The 16,557-nt window shown below is 43.9% G+C and overlaps 1 protein-coding gene across 2 annotated transcripts in view; it reads left to right on the top strand.

Annotated features, from left to right (window-relative positions):
• The window catches only part of ARHGEF28 (Rho guanine nucleotide exchange factor 28), a 287,796-nt gene that overhangs the window by 86,771 nt on the left and 184,468 nt on the right, over positions 1-16,557 (top strand). For both annotated transcript variants that reach the window (XM_088443751.1, XM_088443750.1), the window contains exon 3: positions 8,625-8,772. In XM_088443751.1, coding sequence (XP_088299877.1) covers positions 8,625-8,772 — 148 coding nt within the window. The remainder of the gene's footprint in view (positions 1-8,624; positions 8,773-16,557) is intronic.

Genomic DNA, 16,557 nt, shown 5'->3' with positions numbered 1-16,557 from the left:
TAATCGCTTCAGAGATCAGTGTTCCCAGTGATACAGTGTACGGGTGACATCATGACATTACCCTCGATGAGAGGAGCCTGCTCTGCTGGATCTAGTTAGATCCTGACAGCTGCAGCGGCAATACGGGAGCGCTGATGGCGTGGCCTGGAGCGGAGCCCAGCGGCCAGTGTAAAGAAAGGTAAGTACTGCACAGGGGAGTGGGGCCTGTTTTACACTGGGAGGAGGCACAACATAAGGGGCATTACTGGGAACACTGCATAAGGGGCACTACTGGGGGCTCTAATACGGGGGGCATTGCTTAATGGGCTTTAATACAGGGGGAATTGCATAATGGGCACAACTACAGGGGACACTGCATTAGTTTTTATTAACAATAAACCTTTCAAAATAGCATAGAAGACTTTTTTTTTTTCTTGCGGCCCACACACTCTTAAGCTGCATACACACACAACGATTTTGTAAGTGAACGATTTTAGTAAACTATTTTCGTTCATTTTTTCAAGGGAAAAATTAACGAAAATCGTTTACTAAAATCGTTCATTTACTAAATGTAATGAACGATTTTTTTGAAATACAATTTTTGCATATTCCCTTAATGAAAATCGTTGAGTTGGTCAGTCTGACTAAACTACAAACGTGAACGCGCATGAACGATAATCGTTCATCGTTTTAACTCAGAAAGTGAACGATTTTTTTGAACGATATCGTTATCGATAATCGTTCAAAAAATCGTTGTGTGTATGCACCTTAAGACCTTGAATATTCAGCCCAGTTTTGTATTTTGAGTTTAACATGTCTGGTTTAGAGTGATCATTTTCTCAGCCACACCTTTTCCAAGGTTGGTTTGGCACAAAATCTACCAAATTGGTATAAAAAATGAAAACATTTCGACTCCCTTTTAAATTGTACGTTTTTTGTTTATTAGAAATTAATAACATTAAGGCCCTCATTCAGAGCCACTCGCTAGCGGCAGTACGCTCGTTCCGAGCGATGTTCGCACATCTGCGCATGCGTACGGTTTGTAGTACGCATGCGCGAACCAGTCAGTGCGGCCGAAAAACATTTGTACGCAATATAGCGAGTGCCTGCTATTTTGAGTGACAGAATGAGGCGTATGTGGGTGGTAACAGGGGAAGGTGCTTGAAAACGGGGAGTGGAGATCCGAACGCAGGCGTGCTTAAAGGTCAAAACGGGCGTTTTAAGGGAGTGCATAATTAATACAGCAGCGTCATTGACCACGTCACTTGGTTTTTTTTAACTCAGAACTGCTCGCAAAATAGCGGTTGAAAACACCAACCACAAGAATAGCGAGCAGTTCATACGCTGTACGATGTACTCGATTAATCTAATAAATAGCGGACATGACGTATGGTGCGTGCGGCCAGGAGGCGTTTTTATCAAATAAACGAGCGTATGTTTTGCTCGCTCGTTCAGACTTAGAGGTGTGAACAGACTGCAATGTGCGAACGGATCATTTGCATAGCCACCCCTTGTTTTTGAACGAACGAACGCAAATAGCGGACGGCTCTGAATGAGGGCCTAAGTGTGTACTTTAGATGTCCCCATTGTACAGCAGTACTACTAATATTTATTGTTTGGTGATAATTGGCTGTCCTTCCTCAATTTGTTTGGTGATAATTGGCTGTCCTTCCTCAATTTCCTAATTGTAGAAGATTGGATGGTAGCTGATTGAAATTGCTGTGTTTCTATTTAGGTTATGAAATACACTTTTTGTTTAAAGTTTAGTTTCAAAATAACGAAATAACACTTGTGCTGTGCTTTGTATGAGGCTTTGTATGAAGCTTATACCTAGTGGGATCATTCTGTTTTCTGTTTCTTGATGGTTCCTTATGCTAAATTTATTCCCTGTAGTGCAGGTATTTCAACCATAGAATATCTATATAATAAGCGAGAAAGCATGTCTGTCTCTGTTTTGTCTTTATGCACGGACAGAGTTATGGACCTAGTTCCACCAAATTTGGCATGGTGGTGTAGTTTGACCAGGATTAGGTTTTTGCCTTGGTTTGAACTTCGTCAGGGTCACACTCTCCCTAAAATGGGGACACGCTTACATTGCACAGGTCCTGAGGCTGACTCCAGTGGAAACTGACAGTCTGCAAAAAACCTGTGCGAAAGCTACAAAAGTATCCTTTTAATTTTACAAACTGAGCAAACATTGACTCATGCAAGTTCATATTAAATCCAGAGTTAGTCTCTTTTTTTTTTTTTTTTTTTTTTTTATATAGTCCTTTTTAAAGTGACCATATATATTAGTCAGCTCTCTGTGTTTACATACAAGGACGTAACTAGAACTTTGGGGGCCACATAGCTAGATCATAAAAGGCTCCTCCGAGGTAAAAAAAACCCCCCACATACATTTGCCCCCACACAGGGCCCATTCAGGTTATGCCACACAATAGTATCTCTCTTATACACAGTAATGCCCCTTACACTGCACAGTAATGCCATTTACACATTATACCACACAGTAATGCCCTTTACAGATTATGCCACCTAGTAGTAGTGCCTCATATAATACATGATTCCACACAATAGTAGTGCCCCTTACACATTATACCACACAGTAATGCCCCTTACACAGTATGCCCCCCATGTCCCTCAGAGGCAGCTCGGGCACCATAGCAGCCCCACTCCTTGCACCCACATTAATTACGCCACTGTTTGCATGCATGTTAGCAAACCGTGGGGCCCTTTTCAGGATCAATGGAATGGGGTTATATGCCAGGACAATGTAAACAAATAAAGGCTGCAGATGTACTTCAGGGTCCAGTCTTCAACCTGGGTAACCTTGGGTACCCTAGCTAGTTAATAATAAAGCAAACCACAGGACACATCACCGGTCCAATATTGTCCGTGATACTTTTTTAAGATAAAGTTGTCCTGTTATACATGCACATTCTCCCAGTGTATAGATAACCTCTATATGTAGTGATACCAAATGTGTTTTGTTGCAGCCTTCAGCTTCGTCATTGGATAGTGAAGAGAAAGGGCTTGTAGAGGTTGGATGCAGAGAACTACCAGCATTTTCCTGCTCATTTATTATCTATTGGCGTTATCAGATGTGGATGCTAATACGATCCCGCACTCAGCTGCTGTGCTAAAAATATGCTAATGCTGTAGTTGGCTGGAAATCTATTGAGACATCCACAGGCTGCCTCACAGATCCAAGCAAGCGCGTACAAATTTGCAGCGGTGGTCGCAGATCCTTCGATAATTTACCATCTGAGTAACCCTAAGGTCGCGCAGAATGGCGCCAGAGTTTCTGTGTACATGATTGCAAATGTAGGCAGATACACGCCCCTATAATGGTCACGACATGCCCGCGTTTTTTGTGATTTGCCGCCACTCCGTTACCTCCCGTAATACAGGCCCTGTCTGTCAATCACTTGCAATGTAACTGCAATATAACTGTTCTCATTTGATCGCAGTTCAAACCCCGTGCGTGCGCATTGTGGGTAAGATGCATGCACAGTCCACTGATAATCGCTCAACGTAGTAAACATCGAAATAGCGTCCACATCTAAATCAGGCTTTGTTTATGTGGGGTGTATGTACTCTATATTCATGCGGGGTGTATGTAATTATGTTCATGTGTGGGTGTATGTAATTATGTTCATGTGTGGGTGTATGTAATTATGTTCATGTGTGGGTGTATGTAATTATGTTCATGCGGGGTGTATGTAATCTATGTTCATGCAGGGTGTATGTAATTATGTTCATGTGTGGGTGTATGTAATTATGTTCATGCGGGGTGTATGTAATCTATGTTCATGCGGGGTGTATGTATTTATGTTCATGCGTGGTGTATGTATTCTATGTTCATGCGGTGTGTATGTAATGAGAAGTGTGCAGTCAGATGCTGCAACCTCCTAGTGGTGTAAATAGGACGTGGCTGTAGCATTTTGCTTAGGCAGAGAATTAAGTGTTAGCTCACATAAGAACCTGTGTGAAAGTGAAGCTGAGCTTGGTATATATCAGGACGTCCTTTCTGTCATAGCAACATTCAACTTGGCATAATAAGTGCAGTTGGAGATTTATTCTGAGTAAACCTATATTTTATGACAACCAAGAATTGTAACAGGTTTTTCGTTCTGCAATTTAAATTTACTGTAATCCTCAAGTTACCCTTTTAAGCAGACCTGTAAAACTGAAGCACCACCCAGCTCCCAATCTCTCCAAAATTAGCTATGACATGTCGGAAAACAAAATGATTGTCATTATCTTAAGTTTACCTTTTATATGGTAATATACCCCCTTATTGATCTGGGCAATGGGAAAACCCTTACTGGGAATCTTGAAGGCTTTCAGTGTTACCTTGACGTTCTGTTACAGCTCTGTAACTGTGAAACGGGATTGCCTTCTCCTTCCCTCGCAACAGAAACCTCATCTTTAGGTTTATTGGATTTTACCAAATGAAAGTAATATTATGTTGGCTAGACTGCTTTAGTGTCATTGGCTCTGTCCCTGATTGTGAGTCCACATCACCAGCCTCCAGTGAATATTCCTGCTGCATTGTTTGTTGAGAAACCAGATAAAGGACAATGGGCATGTAGTGGGTTAAACCTCTAGTCCTGGGGGTTGGCTTGTGTGTACGTCACATTTTGCATGTGGTCCTATCAATTTAAGGGGTTTGTTTTTAATGTGATAGTATTTAAGGCTATGGCTTGTTGGGCCAAAGCCCCTTTGTTGCCGACTTCCCACCCTCTCTCCCTGTTTGGTTTTGTTTTTGTATTTGGTGTTTATTTGTGTTGTTTTCTGGCGGGAAACATCGGCAGGTCACCAGTCCCGCTGCAAATTGTTAATGTTTGGGTTTTGACTGGTTAGTTGGCTGTAACACACTGAAAGGGACAGCGTCACCACTAAACCTGGAGGGTAGTCAAGACAGAAGGTTGAGTGAATATCTGTGTTATGATTATGATTGTGTATGCACCTTGGGCGGGTGTGGTATGACTTGTCGACAGTCAGAATGAGGACCGTTTCTCTATGTCGACATGGACAATAGGTTGACGAGATGCCTTTCTTCTCTCTTTTGGTATATTTTAAATAAATAGCTTATATATTTGTTTCGGGATGCGGTTAACTTACTGCCACCCGGAATGCCGACCGTCTGAATCCCGTCCCTGGAAGTCCGACCTGGTACTAAAGATAGGTGTCTAAATCCTGACACCTATCTTTATCCAGATGCCAAAATCCCGACAGCGGCATCCCAAATGAAGGTAAGCGGGGACTGTTAGACTGGGGGGTGGGGAGGATTCGTTTTAGGCTAGGGGAAGGGTGGGTTTGGGGTAGGCACCCCCTGGGAGGGTTAGGTTTAGGGTGCGGGAAGGGGGGATTAGGGTTAGGCACCACTGGGGGGACTTAGGGTTAGGCACCACTGGGAGGAGGTTAGGGGTAGGTACCACCAGGGGGAGGTTAGGATTAGGCACCACTAAGGGGGGGAGAGGGGAGGATTAGTGTACTTACCAGCCCCAGTCGGGCTCTCCACTGTTCGAGCTTCTGGCGTCGGTATTATGTCCGCCGGGAACACATGCGGCGGCTTTACATACTGATTCCATTTGTTTTTGCCAAATCTAGGTCTCTGTGTCTTTACTTATGGTAATCATTATATTATATTATAGTTATGATTAAGTAATGTACTGTACACACTTGACATGGCTCATTCAATAGAAGGTTTATGGCCAGCAAGTCTCTAATCTGGTTTTCCACTGCTGAAAGAGTGAGAAGCACCACCTTTCTAAGCAGTGGGGTGGGTGCCTTCTCTGAAGCATGGAACAAACGAGACGTGAGGTGGACTCTGTGTAGAGTAAACACATTAGTGATTACAAATTATTATACCCAGTAGTAGACTGGCTTTCTTACATATTCATTTAAAAAATTGTGGATGAAATCTTAGAATCTATCCAAATATCCTGTCTGAAGTATGAAATTACATTTCTCTACAAGGTATGCTCAGTGATGTATCCTACAAAGCACAGGAAGGAGATTACAGTGAGGGGGGGAATATATTTTTGTACCTGGGTCATCCATTACCTAGTTTCACCACTTACTGAGAACATGCAGATAAAATAACACATTGCACACATCCCTCAGAAGGTGATTTTGGACGATTAATGTGCCCCTGCATGTAGCGCTGTTTAGGGCTGGAGATGTGATCCAGGTATCTGCCAGCTATTCCTAATCCCTTATTTCTGTTTGGCCGCACCAAAGCTGTCAGTCTTTTCCTGATTCCAGGCCCAAACCCTGCTCTTCTCCCAGATGCTGATGTGACTCAGCAGACCTGCGAGAAACGTATTGAATCAAACAAGGTTAATACAGTGGCCGATTGCTACTATGTGAGAGAGGAATAACGTCCCCATTTAATTTCAGATTTTCCAAATGATAGTTGTTGGTGCGCTAAGTATGACAACTATTTTGTTTTGGAAAAAGCTTTGGTGTTCAAAACGGAATCGGTATGAAATACCGATGGACGGAATGCCGGCAGTCAGTACACTGACAGCGGCATCCCGATGGTTAAAATCCTGGCAGGGGAATGGTAAGTAATGTTCCCCTGTCCTAATTACCCCCTAACCTTAACCTCCTTTTCCTGAACCCTTATACTAACCCTCCCTACCCTGCACCCTAATCCTCCCGGTAAGTCATACATGCCTACTCTCCCGATTTGGCCGGGAGCCTCCCGAAAATCTGGTGCCGCTCCCGGCCCCCCGGAAAAGTAGGCAGGCCTCCCGACTTTTCCAGTCCCCCCCGCAATGTAATGCTAAACCCCCGCTGCGGAGGGGCTGATGGCGCGATTTGCGCTGAATCGCGTCATCATAACCCCACCCCCCACATAGCAATGCCGGAAATATCGGCATTTTGTTGTGGGGGCGTAGCCTAAATGACGCTATTGTGTGGCTCCGACCCCAGTCCCGCCCCTAAACACTTGTAAAGTGCCCGGCCATGCCCCTCTATACAGGCCCTGCCCCCCTGCTACACCGACCTGGCTGCTTCCTCCCGGCAAGTATGCGGTAAGTGCCAAACCCTAACTCCCCTCCAGTGGAGCCTGAGCCTAACCCTAACCCCCTCCTCCCACAGCCTAATGCTAACTCCCATCGGGGCACCTAAACCTAAGTCTCCCCCCCCGCGACTGATACTTACCTTTCCCTGGTGTCCTTATGATCGGGATACCGTCTGCCGGGATACCGACATCTGCATTTTTTTTTTTTTTTTACTTTTTACAAAAATGTTCCTCCCCCTGTTTAACTCGCAGGGACAGCGGTAGTGATAAACACTGTCCCTGTGAGTTACATCCCCATCATTTTGGAGGAGTCTCCCACATTTGTGAAAGACTCCTCCGGGGGAATCTGACACTGCACATGCATACAGTGTCAGTATCTGGAGTGCTCCGGATGCTGTGGGAGAGGGATCGGAAGATCACTCTCCTGCGAATATAACCATAGACATAAGGCGCTATACGTCATCTTTGGATGATGTAAACCAGCGGGGTTAAGGTACAAAGGGGTCAGACTGTAGTCACTATTGATAATAATGGAAACTGCGGTCTGCAGTGCTAATAAGCCTACTGTAGGAAATTTCTGTGAAATCTCCTGCATTAGCCTGTTGGCACATAGCAACAATTCATAAAAGTATGCAGTAACTGCTGTTTCTACATAATGTTATACTCAATTAATTAGACCCCTGCAAGGGAGAGCGATTGAGACAGAGAGAGAAAGCTGATATTAATTATAGACAGAATTCAGTAGGTTAAGCCATTTCCCCTACATTTTGTTCAAATGTGGTCGGGAGGTGATTGATCAATAGGGATTGCTTACAGAAAGCATTGCAACCCACAGTCTACTCACAGGCCTACATGGAAATCTGCTATCTGAGATAATGCTCCAGACAGGCCCTTGAGAATGGGCCACACATTCTGCATTTACCATACGCTTGTGTCACAAATAAAGCATACAGCAAAAACGTCTTAACAATATTTTTTAAGACGTAAGAACATACAAAATGTGTATGAGAATCACGTGGCCAAATGAAATCATTCAACGTGTCCAGGAAAGGTTGCTGCCATGTTATTTAATTCCCATTTTACAGCACAATTTCAAGTTTCTAAAGTTTCATGTAATTGGTTGAAGATATGATCGCTGTGACAGGCTGCTAAATGGCTTTTCATGGAATACAAATTGCACGCAAAGAACTTTTGAAGTTTTCAAAGGAGTTCACCTGCTTCAAAGTTCTTTTATGAACAGCGGGGATAAATGGTTTTAGCTTTCATTTGGACCATCTCACAGTGCTCTTATTGAGTCCAACTGCAAACCTTAAAATATGATATGAGATGTTCCTCTCATTTAACCCTTGCTGAAGAGTTCTATGATAGCCACCATGATTCCAGGTGAAGTAATTAAATTTTTATGATGTATACATATAGAAATATATTACATTATATAGTATGTGTATATGCAGTCTAGATTCTATGTATGTCATTGTGTGTTCATGTGGACACTGTATATACATTTTTCCGCCCTCTGCAATAAATGTGTAAGGGGTTCTCTGTCTAGCACTGACGACTGTGGAATATATGGTGCTTCTGTGCCGGCTAAGCTGTGTTTATTTTGCAGGGTCAGATGACTGTATTTGCACAGTTTGGTGAAGATCTCCATCTCCCAGAGGATGCAGAGTTTTACTTTGTTTACAATGGGTCCAGTCACCGGCATGTTACATTTGCGGAACGTCTCACTGCTAATTCTCTGCGATCCATTCTCCCAGGTCAGAGCTTCTCTTGTTGTTGTTGTTTTTGTACTTACAGGCAGGTTAAATATTATACAATTGTTTACTTGGCATCTCGAAGGGGATTCACACTTCTAGGTACCACCCCCATTGTAATTAAATCTGCCTTATGTGTAGCAACTAGCTGCATCTGAGCTTGCTGGAGTTACTCCCTATGCCCAGACCTATGGAAGTAGGCAGTAAGACATTACTGTGAACTGTTGAGCGACTTTATTGTAAATGAGCGTGCTGCATAATGTCCTGTCTTCAGGTAAAGGGGGGGGGGGGTTCCTGCGAGCAGGTAAGGTGGCAGGTTACATTAAGTGTGTGTCTGTGTGTATGGGGAAGGGGTGGTGTCCCTTTATGGAATTTTACAGAACAAATAACTAAACTAATTTTCTTCTTCCTCCCTCCATGGCAGCCATACTATGGGTTAATAAGCCATTCCCAGGATTAGAGGCAGGAATCCACTCACTGCATATAGCGCTTCCTGTTCCCCACTGTTTTTTTTCCCCTGTCTCTAGGATAGAGAAGGGAGATTTGCCATTTTGTTTTAGAAACAGGACTTGGCTCAGTTATTCAACCCAGCGACACGCCTCTTGGAGCTGCAAGCCGTGGTGTTGAGGAATGGCTCCCTAGGGTACCGCTAAATGCACCATGAAGGCTCTGTATGGCACTGGACTGGTCGCGTGCCAGTCAATAGCGCCAGTCTTGGCAGTCTGCGCCTGTCTACGCCACGGACAGGGTAAAAAAATAATGGCACCACACACCGGATATGGAGCTGCTTTTGCCCTCTGACTTCCCTGCTATATACAGCTTATAGGGAATGGAGAATATGGACACTAAGGCTTCTCCCCAACAGTCTGTCAGCATCCTCATGATGTGCTGCATATCTTCAAGTGTTAGTATAGTTCTTTACTGATTATGGTTATTTGTTTTAAGAGTGTGCCTGGTAAAATTTATAACAAGAACAAATGCTTACAAAGAAAAATAACATTGGTCACAAGCTGCACACATTTTCAGTCTACTCCTGTGGATCACGATAAAGTATCTTGTGAAATTTGTGCCAAGCCCGTAGTTGCTCCTAATTAGCCACCTAATCAATTTCAAGAGCTCACGGAATGGAGGAAGGTAATTTGTTTTAAAGAAGAGTTTATGGCCTATTTTATCTAGTGAAGAATCGGGATATGTGAGGAGTCTAGATCCTTTATAATGGAACTAGTGGAAAGTTAAAAAATATTTGGAAATCTATGAATTATAAAGAAATGTCAGAACAAGGTGAAGTGCAAGATCTGTTTGCCAATTTTTCATTATCACTTATTTCTTGGCTTTATGTACTGGAAAAACTCTATTATCTCATCAAAGTTTGGACAATCGTCAGGGTACCCTCGCCAGGACTGACCATATGTATCCAGTTAAGAATGATACATTTTTGAATTGGTGTTCTAGTAATGGTCAATGACCACTGGCACGAAGAGCTCTTTGGCTATGTTCCTGGGCCACAGTTGCACACTCTAAAACAAAGGTTGACTACCTTGCCATTTGAAGGCTCTTTTTTGTTTGGTAATAAATTAAAGTATGTGATACAAAAAATATACAAAGAAATGAGTGGTGGAAAACTGACAACCACAGGGTAGGAAAATTAAATGGCAGACCATATTATTCTGGGACAGTGCTTTGTCAGTTTGACGAAAAAGCTGACCCTAAGTCACACTGGTTATGTTTGGTCCCTGGTGCCTTTTCCAGTAGAAGGCAGACTTCTAAACTTTGTAAGAGAATAGAACCTGTCTATTCGAGACAGATTGTGGGTTATGGATTTGCTGTCTTGTGGGTACCAGATAGACGCCCTGATTCAGAGCCGGTCGCTGTGACAGAGAGCTCGCTTTGAATCAGGGCCGGTCTTTTTTTTTTTTTTTTTGTAGAACGGCCTCCTGGCCGCTCGCTTAGCTGTGGGTGACCACCCACAGCTATAGCGAGCGGCCTGGAAGATGGTCGCGATGGTCAAGACCGTCGCGACCATCGGGCTTGCGGAGAGACCCTTGTGGGTAGGGTCTCATTGCTGCAAGCCCCAGAGAGATTTCGGCTCTAACAGAGCCGAAATCTCTCCCACTGACATCACTTGATGACATCACTTCTCATGAACGCCTCCGTCTGGGCAGCCACCCCCCGGCCCGCCCACTAAAGTGGGCGTGCAGTCACTCAACATTGACCGCACGCCCCCTTTGGTGTGAGACCCAGAGCGACTGCTTGCCCGTTGCTATCCGGGTCTCGCGCATGCGCACGACGGAGCCGGCTCCGTTGTGCGCATGCGCTCTGGGCCACCATCGACCCGGTTGCGAGCGCTCAGCGCTTGCGACCGGGTCTGAATCAGACCCTCAGTTCAATAAGTCCTCGAAAAGAAACATATCTTTTGGTGTCAAACATTCCTACAACAGAAATATAAAGCACTGCTATAGCCTCAGGAGATTTCAGGATGATACTAGACTTGAGATAAACAAATCTGGCCACGTGAGCAATTTCACAAGGAGAAGTTAAAGTCAGTTCTAAGTGGGATAAAAGCAGGAGATTTTCTGGCCTCTATAGATCTAAAAGATGACTTTCCATATTCCAGTTGCCAAACAACCTCAAAGATGTATCAGATTTTGTGCATTAGGTAACTATTATCTGTCACATCACTGAGGTTTTATACTGTAGATTCGGATTGGGACCCTTAGGATGAGCTTTTTTTATTAGGAGAATTGATGAAGTTTAGGGACTTGATAAAGCTTCTACTTATGAACCTAGGCTACCAAGTATGAACGATTAGGGATAACTGGATACCCTGAGAAGAGACAGAGCACTGATTTAGCCTGTTGATAAACTTGAGAAGAGTACTGGAAGCACAATAGGAAATTGCATTGTAGGCTCTGGGCACTGGGGCCCCTACCCACTCATTCACGGGAATAAATAAAAACAATTAATCCCAATTTATTCCTCCTGCAGTCCCGTGCCATCTGTCAACATGCTTCCATATGGTGAATGGCTGTCTGCACTCAGTGATTGGTGGATAGCTACAGCCTTTAAGCCAATCTGTCTGGCTGCAGGCTGGGAGGCAGGTAGAGGATACTGGACCGCTCCATCCATCCACCAATCGACAGCCATTCACCTTCTGGCACCAGACAGGTAGGGATTGCTGCCCGACTGCTCTGATTGTGTGTAATCTACAATCAGAGTTGCCAGGGAGCATCTATCTCTGCCTCCCTCTCAGCTGGCAGCACTATGCACAGAGCAAGCATCCGCACACTCTATGAAGTAAGCTATGCATTCCCCAGCACTGTATCGGTATAGTGTTCCTTGTTTCCCAAAAGTTACACGGGGGCTTGGCTCTACGTCAGCTCATCCAGAGCAGATAATTGGTGGAGCAAGGTACAATGGGTATTTCAGTACAAAGTGACCTGCAGGTGCTGGGCATACACCAACTTTCTTGCATACTACAAGGGGATCTCTCCATTGCTACCCTGTTCAGCACCATGGGGGTGACCAGAAATCGCACAGACACTTCCAGCACATCTTTGCACATCCCTAGAATCATGTGGCCCTGAGTAGCTGCCCAGTGTGCCCATACGTTAAGGTGGCTCTAGTACTTGTGGTAGACTGCAGTAGATGTGGAGTGCTGTGCCCAAATTGAAGCTGTCTGCAGCTGCAATACTAGTGACTTGTAACCGAGTCAGATGCTGAATGCATTTGGTGATGCAGGTAACAAGAGTCAGATGTGGAATACACTTGTGAATGCAGGTAGCTGACAATGGAATCAGATTCAGAGTGCGCTTGATTACAGGTAAGACTGAGTCAGGTGCAGTATGCACTTGTGAATGCTGGTGGTTGAACAGGTGCTGAATGTAATTAGAAGTGCTGGAGATTAACAGGTGGAAAAAGCACAGAGCTGATACAAGCGCAGGCTGCCGGAAGCAATGGAAAAGACTGAAGACTAGAACAATGCAGATTTACAAAGACACCAGGAGCCAAGTTACTGATATCTCTAATAGATCTGCACTGGTGAAGGTCAGAACACAAGTCCAGGTTTAAGTAAGGCGTCGACAGTGCTGATAGACTGCACAGATCAGGTGACTACATTTGCTGGCACATGGTTGGAGAGCTTAGACGTGATTGCATCCAAGATGGCAGTGCCCATGTTTCAGAAGAACAGGAATCACCAGGAGGGAGTGCCATCCAGGTCTGCAGATGGATGAATGCAGAACACAGAAATGTCCCAGGAGGGCCAAGGATGGCAATGATGTGACACCACTGAACCTGGTAACTGGGACCTGAATTCCGATGTGTGACATTATCCGTTTACATGCCTGGCAATGTAATGGAGATTTTTTATAGCTCAATTAAGAAAGCGAAAGATATCACTTTGGACATATCTCGATGATTTCCTGAATGCAGGAATATCGAGAGACTGTAATAAGAGAGTAATTCAGGTCAGCCTGTTTCTGTAAGACCATGATTGGGTCATAAATTGGGAAATAAGTCAGTTGACTCCATCCCATCAAATAAAATTCTTCGGTGCACAGAGACATTCTACACAACAGAATTGCGCTTTCAGGAGAGAAATGCAAGAAAGTTTTTAAGCATTGTCCACTTTAGACCAGTCATGTTGCAAGATCCAACTTTGTATAGAACATTGTCTATTGGTGATGCTTTCCTCAACTATAGCTATAGTTCCACGGGCAAGGTGGTTTATGAGATCCTTACAATGGAATGTACTAAAATACGGCTGCAAAATTTTCCTCCGAATTACTGCACACAGATGGAACGGTTCATGAAAGTGTCCCTTGTTTGGGGGAAAAGTGGAGAATCTAAGAAACAGGTCAATTTCTCTATCACAACCACATTGTCTAATCTAAATGACAGCATGTAGTACAAGGGCTGTGCACCCATAAGAGACAACTGTCTTCATATCATCAAGAAATGAGAGCAGTCCGGAATGTAATCGAGCATTTTCAAGGTCATCGAAAGAATTCCCTTGAAAGTGTTTTCCAACAATGTGACAGTAATAAATTGCCAAATTGCTACCAAAAGCAGGATCCTAATGGGCGGTACCACACACAGGATTATGATTGGCAAGGTCACAAAAAAATGGTGTCTTCATGTATCAGGCACAGAAAATATTGTGGCAAACTTTCTCAGCTGGAAAACTTTTCCCAGGAGAATGGAAATTGAATCCATGAGTTTTCCCGCTCATAGCAAAAAGGTTCAGTAGCCCAGAGATAGATCTCATGGCAACAAAGCTGCATCACTTATTTTTGCGTCACAAGTTTCCAGACACACAGAGCATGGATGCTCTCTCCTGTAAGCGTTACTTCAACCTAGGCTATGTGTTTGCCACCTTTCCTCTAATAGTTCATACCTTGAGGAAGTTCAGGGATGAGCAAGCAGAGGTAGTGGTTCACAACCGTTCTCGAGATGGTAATAGCCGAACCATTGGTTCTACCAATTAGGTCGGATCTGTTGTAATCAAGGGCCACATCTTCATCCAGACAAGGCAAGTCTGAATTTGATGGCATGGACATTAATGGGACATTGCTTGAACAAAAAGGACTTTCTGATGAAGTAGTTAGTCCTCTCACAAGCAAGAAAAAAAATATCACAGGGTATTATAGGGTTTGGAAAGCATTTATTTCCTGGACAAAAACTAATTTCAACCCTATGTAAGCAGAAATGTCACATTTTACAGTTCTTGTATGATGGTTTCCTTAAAGGGTTTGCATTATTAACTTTAAAAGTGCAAATCTTTGCTCTAAGTGTTCTTCTGGACAGAAAATTTAGATTTGGAGTATTTCATTATAATTAAATTTGAGAAATTGTCCCCATGGGAACTTAGGGCCTGATTCAGACCCACTCACAAGCGGCTGTCCGCTCGCAAGTGGGTCGATGTTGTGCTCTGCGCATGCGCACGATGGCGGGAGCTCCGTCGTGTGCATGCGCCAGACGCGACGAGCGAAGGACTTTCCTTCGCTCGTTGTGTCTGATCAAAGGGGGCGTGCTGTCGATGTTGATTGACAGCACACCCCCCTTTGGTGGGCGTGCCTCCCTGACGGGGGCGTTCCCACGGGAACGCCTCCCGTCAGAAGCCGGCCCACTGACATCACTAGTGATGTCAGTGGGAGTGATTTTGGCTCTGATAGAGCCAAAATCACTCCGGGGCTTGCGGTTGAAAACCTCAACCGCAGGCTCCGGCTCGCAGTTTCGATGGTCAAGACCATCGCGGCCATCAAACTGCACGCTCGTATAGGCTGTGGGTGGTGACCCACAGCTATACGAGCGTCCAGGAGGACGCTCCATTTTTATGGAGGGCGGCCCTCATTCAGAGCGTGCGCTCTGCTCAGAGCGTACGGCTCTGAATGAGGGCCTTAATCTTGAATGTCGTCTCCCCTTCAACCCTCACAGGAGGCTTTTTTAAGGTACTTGATTTTCTTAGTTGCAATCACTTCAGCTACAACAGTGAGTGACCTGTAAACTTTATGGTCCAGAGAACTGGTTTTGAATATTTTACCAGACAAAGAGGGGTATTCAATATGAAACGTAAACTTCACTGTCGAAGTTTACGTTTCATATCGGAGCTTTTACCTGGGATAAAGTATCGGGCGCATGCCCGCTTATCCTCATATTCAATATGAAACCTACGAAAACAGGAGCCTGCGAAGTGGGATTTGCGTTAAATTACAAAATTTTCCTTAAAAAAATTGTAGGACCCCCCTAAAGCTGTAAAAACATGGGGGATCACTATGGGTACCCCAGTTTTAGCCTGCAAATGAAAGTTGGGTATTTAAATAGCCGCAGCAGGTGTTTTTTCCCCGACATTGAAGAAGTGTTGCAGAAGAGCACTTGGGTTATTTTTTTCATTTTTTTTAAGTGGTCCCATCAAATTTGGGGTACATGAAAATGGGTACTAGCATATTTTTATGTCCCTAAAGTAAGTTTTTAAAAATTCTGCAACTATGCACCTTCCGCTAATAACCTATTCTAGAAAACACCTGCCGCATACTTGCAGAATAGCCCTGAACCTATTTCCCTATTTTTAAACACTTTTTTTCCCATTTTTTTTTTTCACCCCAATTTTTAAATTAATTTTTGGGGGTGTCCCTATTTTTTTTTGACACAGTTCTTTTTAAAATGTCATTCCCAGGGGTGCAGGCTATTTTTTTTAAGCCTGCACCCCTAAACCACAATTCTGCACTTTTTTTCGCCACCTATTCAGTGGTGAAAAGTTATCCCCGTTTTTTTCCAAAGACTTTTCGAACAAGCGAAAAGCCTTTGAAATTGAATACAGTGTAAAACTAAAACCTGCGATAATGACGTCGTAGGTGCTATATTAACGCAAAAACTGAGTTTTCGCTCCATATTGAATTCCCCTAAAAGTGATATTGAGGACAAACCCATCTTGTTTTTGCCAAAAGGGCTGTCTTCATTTCATTTAAATCAAAAAATCACATTGCCATTTTCTCTCAACCAAAAAATGAGAAAACAAGAAATTACATATGTTCAATATCAGTCTAACGCCCGTATTCAATTTGGAGCGAAAAGCCGTTTTCGCGTGTTTTTGGCGAAACGTTTTCACGGGTGACGTCATTTTCGCCTATTTTGGTTTTACTCCATATTCAATTTGAAGGACTTTCTGCCTAGGTGGAAAGTCAATTCAGTGTACCAGGCGAAAAAGTTTCGCCTATGAATAGCAGGCGGAAAAAAGTACAGAATTGGGGTTTTGGGGTGCAATGTTGTGGGAACCCTCCTGCAGCCTTC

Source organism: Taudactylus pleione, unplaced genomic scaffold (assembly GCF_031769625.1).
Source record: "Taudactylus pleione unplaced genomic scaffold, aTauple2 ptg000333l, whole genome shotgun sequence".
Lineage (NCBI taxonomy): Eukaryota > Metazoa > Chordata > Amphibia > Anura > Myobatrachidae > Taudactylus > Taudactylus pleione.
This window is presented reverse-complemented; position numbering and strand designations above follow the sequence as displayed.